The 5965-nt window shown below is 45.2% G+C and overlaps 1 protein-coding gene across 1 annotated transcript; it reads right to left on the reverse strand.

Annotated features, from left to right (window-relative positions):
- Positions 1-928: 928 nt before the first annotated feature.
- Positions 929-3000, reverse strand: LOC138661565 (uncharacterized). The gene is made up of 6 exons (XM_069746412.1): positions 2987-3000; positions 2439-2704; positions 2241-2324; positions 2067-2159; positions 1916-1990; positions 929-1523 (listed from the first exon to the last, which is right to left on the reverse strand). Exons 1-6 carry the CDS (start codon positions 2998-3000, stop codon positions 1396-1398), a joined length of 660 nt encoding a protein of 219 aa, XP_069602513.1. The 3' UTR covers positions 929-1395.
- Positions 3001-5965: the final 2965 nt, after the last annotated feature.

Here is a 5965-nt window from a genome sequence, read left to right on the forward strand (position 1 = left end):
AATGAGAAGTAAAAACATGAACACCAGAATTGCTTTTTTTGGCTGCTGTAACATTGCAAAAAATGTGGCTATCTAAACTTCGGATCTACTACAAAATTGTATCAATAAAAATGACAGCTTAAGGTACCTTCACACTGAGCGACGCTGCAGCGATATAGACAACGATACGACCAAAAGGCGATCGCTGGAGCGTCGCTGTTTAGATCGCTGTAGAGACGTCAAACACACCAACGTTCGAACGATGCCGGAGCGATACAGTGACGTAACAGCGACTCACGGATCGTTGTCGCTGGTTGCTTGCTTCACGTCAAACAGCAGTGGTTAACGATCCGATGAATTGGCAGCGTAGTCAGATAGGTGTCACCCAGGTGGGTGACACCCAGATAGGTGTCACCCAGGATGTGACGTCCCGGCGTCTCAGAATATAAACCGCGACTCTACAGCGATTGATTCACATTGTTCGAGAGCTGCGTATGCCTGTTTTTCCCTGCATTTCTAGCGTCCTGTCCGGAACGATCCTTCTCCAGCTACGATCCTCTTCTACCGTGAACGTTCTGTTCGGAACGCCGTACTCCACTGCCGGCGTCTTCATCGGTTCTTTTATTGCTCATAAACGGTATGTTCAATTTTTTTTTTTTTGTATAGTAATGGCTGTGTAGTAATGCTAGACGCAATGCTTATCTAAAGTATATGGTATAGTAATGTATAAAACATATCTGGCAGCTATCTTGTGCATCTGGTAAGCGGACACACAAGATGGAGGCACTTTCGGATGCAGTTTGCAAACTATTTGGCGCTGTGTAGCATTTTTTGCGCAAACTATATGGTAAGGCCAACCAACTCTTTTGTGTCTACCTTGGCTTAGCTGTCCCTGGCCTGCTCCGCAAGTAAATAAAAACAGCTCACAACTGGTAAACTAATTTTTTTTTTTTCACAAACTGACCTTATTTTTTTTTGATCAAGAGACAATCACTGTCACGCTATCTATATTCATCAAGTACGGTGTCAGAAAAATGAATTCATGATAAACATATACAGGCTCCTGAATTCACTATTTCTGACACCTGGCAGGTGAGCATAGATATGTACCGTGTGACAACCATTGTCCCCTCAATTTGTGTGATTATGGAGATGCATGTAATATTTTTGGCCCACCTCATATCTGTATACTACAGACACACCAAGCTGCAGTCTTTTCATTTTTAACTACTGGAGATATTATGTGGGCCAAAAAGTGTGTGTGGCGACGTTTCTTGGCGCACGGTGTGTTGCCGGTGGCTATAGACACAATAAACCAAACATAATTGTGTCAAATCAAACTTTTTTTATGTTGTTAACTGAAAAATAACAAGGAACAGAACAATATCCCAAACAATGAAAGAAAAAAAAAAAAAATCAGAACCTCCCACGCCTCAAGAGGTGTCGCAGCGTGCGGCCATGTTGCTGTACTTGTTGCAGCATGAGCGCTGCTGTCCGCTCCAGGCGGTCTTGCTTGGCCAGCAGCTCTCTCACGGTGTCCGGTTCTGTGATAGAAGAGGTTGGAGAATGGACAGTGATAAAGCTGCAACGGTGGCATGTGTTTACATAACCAGCAATTTTACCGTACCGTCAAAAATAACGATTTTTGTAACGATATCTTTGATTTCTGTGAAGTTGCAACGATATTGTTAACGCAATCGTTCTGTGTGACAGCGACCCAGCGACCACACAGTGACTTACCAACGATCACGACCAGGTCGTATAGCTGGTAATGATCGTTAGTAATTCGTTTATTGTAAAATGGTACTTGTAACTACACACTCAATTTTCTACTGCCCCAGAGGGCTTTTTTTAGGTTCAATGTCTTAGGGTCCGTTTAGTCGTTGTCAAATGTGACATCCCACCGATAACCCCCTCCCACTTTCTCAATACTTACGGAAAAGGGACGCCTGTTGCTCATCCGCAGAGCTGCTGACCACCCATCCCCTGGCTCGGGCCACAGCTCCTGCTGCTGAAAGGAAGCAAATACATATCTGGTTAACAATTGAACTCACTGTGGTGAAGCGCTCGCTGGTTTTGTCACTTACGAATGCTTGTCGCTGGAGAGAATGACGCCGACCCGGGGGAGGAAGATGGGTGTTGAAAGGGCGGGGTTGTGGCCTGCGGTGGGGTTACTGCACCTGTAATGTACACAATATTTAACCTCCCTACTAATGGCCCGTATGTCGTCATTAAATTCTAAAAAAGGGTGGTTAACTTACGTGACGACACTGGCTGTGGGCTTCCGCTGCTAGCCGCTGTACTGCTGGCTGCAGTGGGTGCTGTCCTCTGCCGGCGGCGTCTCTCTACACCCCAAAAAAAGACACGCAAGGTTTAGACACCAGAAGTACAGAGCTGTCGACTTAAATAAAAAATTAAGTAGGCGCCATCGCAATTGCCAGACATGAGGGGTAACTTACGTGACGGCCCTGGCTGTGGGCGTACGCTGCTGGCCGCTGTAGTCCTCTGCTGGCGTTGTCTCTCTATACACAAAAAATAAAGAAACACAATGTTTACACACCAAAGTACAGAGCTTCCGACACCCCCACAAATAACAAACCTAGGCCAGTGGCATAAAGGAATAAAATTTAAATTTAACTCCCCAAATCGAGGTACATATATAGAAGGTGGGAAGCGCCACACGGCAGTGCGAGTGTCCCTATTCCCCCCTCCCGATACTGTGTGTCTCCCAATTACACTATACTGTTACTTGCCTTGCCTGGTCTCTGCCCGCAACGTTGCCAGATAAAGTGGCTGTTTGTACCGGAGGTCGGCCCACTTTTTGCGTAGCTGCAGCGCACTGCGCCGGATGCCGAACCTCCGCTCCATCTTCTGGGCAATGTGGCGCAACACCTCATTCTTATGTAGATTTGGGTGTGCTGGGCGACTCTCCCGGCCCTCATAGTCCATGGCATCCATTTTTTTTACAAAAAAACGGACCTCTGTCTGCCCCAAAGGAGGACATCGCTGTCTCGCCGCCATTTTAGCAAGAGAGACGCTGTATGGCACCACCCAGCCACGCCCAGAGGAGGTCCTTGATTCTACCGTTCTGGCGCGCAATTCGCAACGCTATAGCGTCTCCATTTATGCACACCGTCGCGGGTGTGACGTCGGCTCCAGAAGTCACTATTTGGCGTTCCCGTTATAAATCAGCAGCGCTCATCGTCCTGTTTGTTTCAGTGGATGGTACATTTAATGGAGGGTATCTATGGGGTATGGCTGTTGTGTTAACGTTGCTTACAATTAGCCATGTATATCTCTGTGTATGTATATATGTATGTGTGTGTATGTATGTGTATATATATATATATATATATATATATATATTATATATATATATATATATATATATTTATATATATATATATATATAGTACCTTACATCCTATGTTAACATTTTTGTCAAATGGTGCAGCATCGGTGACGCAACGGAGAATGCATTACAGTATTGGATGTCTTGTGTAAGTTTTGAAAATTATATGTAGTAATTTTTTTTTTTCTTTTTTCCTTTCTCAGGTTGCCATGTCTCATTCGGATGTACCTGTGATTGTTGCGGCCGCGTTATTGGTAGAAGCTCACAACCAGCTGGAGGTTCAAGCGCGAAACAATCGTGTAAAGCGTCAGCGCCGCATGTGGACCAAACAGTGGCTGCAGAAGAGGAATCAATTGTCCCATATGGGCCTTATAAGGGAACTGCAGGATAACAACCCGCATGATTTTCGTAACTACCTGAGAATGTCGGAGGACTCATTTAATGTCCTACTTGCAGCTGTAGAACCTTATATCAGGCGGCAAAATACACAGATGAGAGCAGCTGTCCCTGTGGATGAGAGGCTGGCTGTCACGCTGCGTTTCCTGGCGACTGGCAGGTCTATGCAAGACTTGCATTACAGCGCAGCTATATCCCGATCCCTACTCAGCGTCATCATCCCAGAGACATGCAAAGCTATTGTCTCAGTTTTACACCGCAGTTACATGCCTTTCCCACAGACCCCGGATGACTGGAAAGAGATTTCTAGGGGATTTGAGGAGCAATGGCAGTTCCCGAATTGCGGTGGGGCCTTGGATGGCAAACATGTACGCATCACCCAACCACCACACTCTGGCTCCTTTTATTATAACTATAAGGGATATTTCAGCATAATTCTCATGGCCCTCGTAAATGCTAACTATGATTTCATAAGTGTGTCTGTTGGGATTAACGGGAGAGTATCCGATGGAGGAGTTTTGGAGCACACAGATTTTGGGGAACGCTTGAAAAATAATAAACTTGCCTTGCCGCCCAACAGTGACACAACAGAAAACATGAACTTTGTCTTTGTCGGAGATGAGGCTTTCCCACTGCATCCGAACCTTTTGAAGCCCTTCTCCCAGAAGACTCTGACACCGGAACGACGAATCTTTAATTACAGACTTTCAAGAGCTAGACGCGTTGTTGAAAATGCATTCGGAATTATGGCAAACCGATTTCGGGTTTTCCACACAGCACTAAACATGAAACTAACGTCTATTGACTCTGTGGTGCTTGCTTGTTGTGTCCTCCACAACTTTCTACGTCGCCGTGATGCCACTGCATACAGCCCTACACAGTATGTAGACTCTGTGGACCAGGGTAACGGAGATGTAACCCAGGGCGAATGGCGTCTAGACGCGCACAGGGTTTGTGGTTTGGAAAGTCTGGGTTCTGGAAGGTACTGTGATGATGCAACTAATAGCAGGGACAAATACTCTGACTTTTTCAATGGGCCAGGGGCTGTCCCATGGCAGTATCAACAGCTGTAACGTAACTGTTGGCATAACTTATACCATGTATTATGGATGATATTGTTGGGGGGTTCAAGTGCTCTTGTGTAAAAGTGCTCATTTTTAACAATTTTTGGATGACCCATGATACTCCTTTTTCTGTAATAAATGTGAACATAACGATATATCTATTTGTTATTTCTTATTATTTTACATACATACCAATACATACCAATAAACATATATATCTATGAACATACTCTACTTCTGTATCAATCATATGAAACCTGTGAGTCTTCAGCATCCTATGCACTAGTGATTTCCTGATGTGTGTGTGTATATATATATTAGTAGATGTTCACCATATTCTAAAGGTACCTTCACACTCATCGACTCTGCAGCGATACCGACAATGATGTCGATCGCTGTTTGGTCGCTGGAGAGCTGTCACACAGACAGCTCTCCAGCGAGCACCGATCCAGAAGTCCACGGGTAACCAGGGTAAACATCGGGTTACTAAGTGCAGGGCCGCGATTATTAACCCGATGTTTACCCTGGTTACCGTTGTAAATGTTAAAAAAAAATTACAATACATACTTACATTCACGCTGTATAGTCATGTCCCTCGCCTTCAGCTTCCAGCACTGACTCAGCGCCGGGCGTAAAGTACAACGGTGATGTCAACGCTGTGCTTTACTACCGGACGGCGCTCACCAGTCAGTGCGGGAAGCCGAAGGCGAGGGACTTGACCATACAGCGGGAATGTATGTACTGTTTGTTTTTTAAACATTGACAACGGTAACCATGGTAAACATCACGTTACTAAGAGTGGCCCTGCACTTATTAACCCAATGTTTCCCTTGTTTCTTGTGACGACATCGCTGAATCGGCGTTACACATGCTGTGTGTAACGCCGTTTCAGCGATGTCAGCGGGAGATTCAGCAACCACAAAAAGTGCTGTACTTTCCCCAGCGACCAATGATCTCCCAGCATACATTACCGTCACACAACAATTTAGTTAACGATATCGTTGCTACGTCACAAAAAGCAACGATATCGTTAACAATATAGTTATGTGTGACGGTAATGTATTGGGTATTCTAGCATTCGCATGTCCCCGTCGCATATTGCCCAGCAACGTAGTATATTGACCAGCGGCGTCATTTATTGCCAAGCCAAAGAGACACGTAGTACATACACAAA

The sequence above is a fragment of the Ranitomeya imitator genome, chromosome 1 (assembly GCF_032444005.1).
Source record: "Ranitomeya imitator isolate aRanImi1 chromosome 1, aRanImi1.pri, whole genome shotgun sequence".
NCBI lineage: Eukaryota > Metazoa > Chordata > Amphibia > Anura > Dendrobatidae > Ranitomeya > Ranitomeya imitator.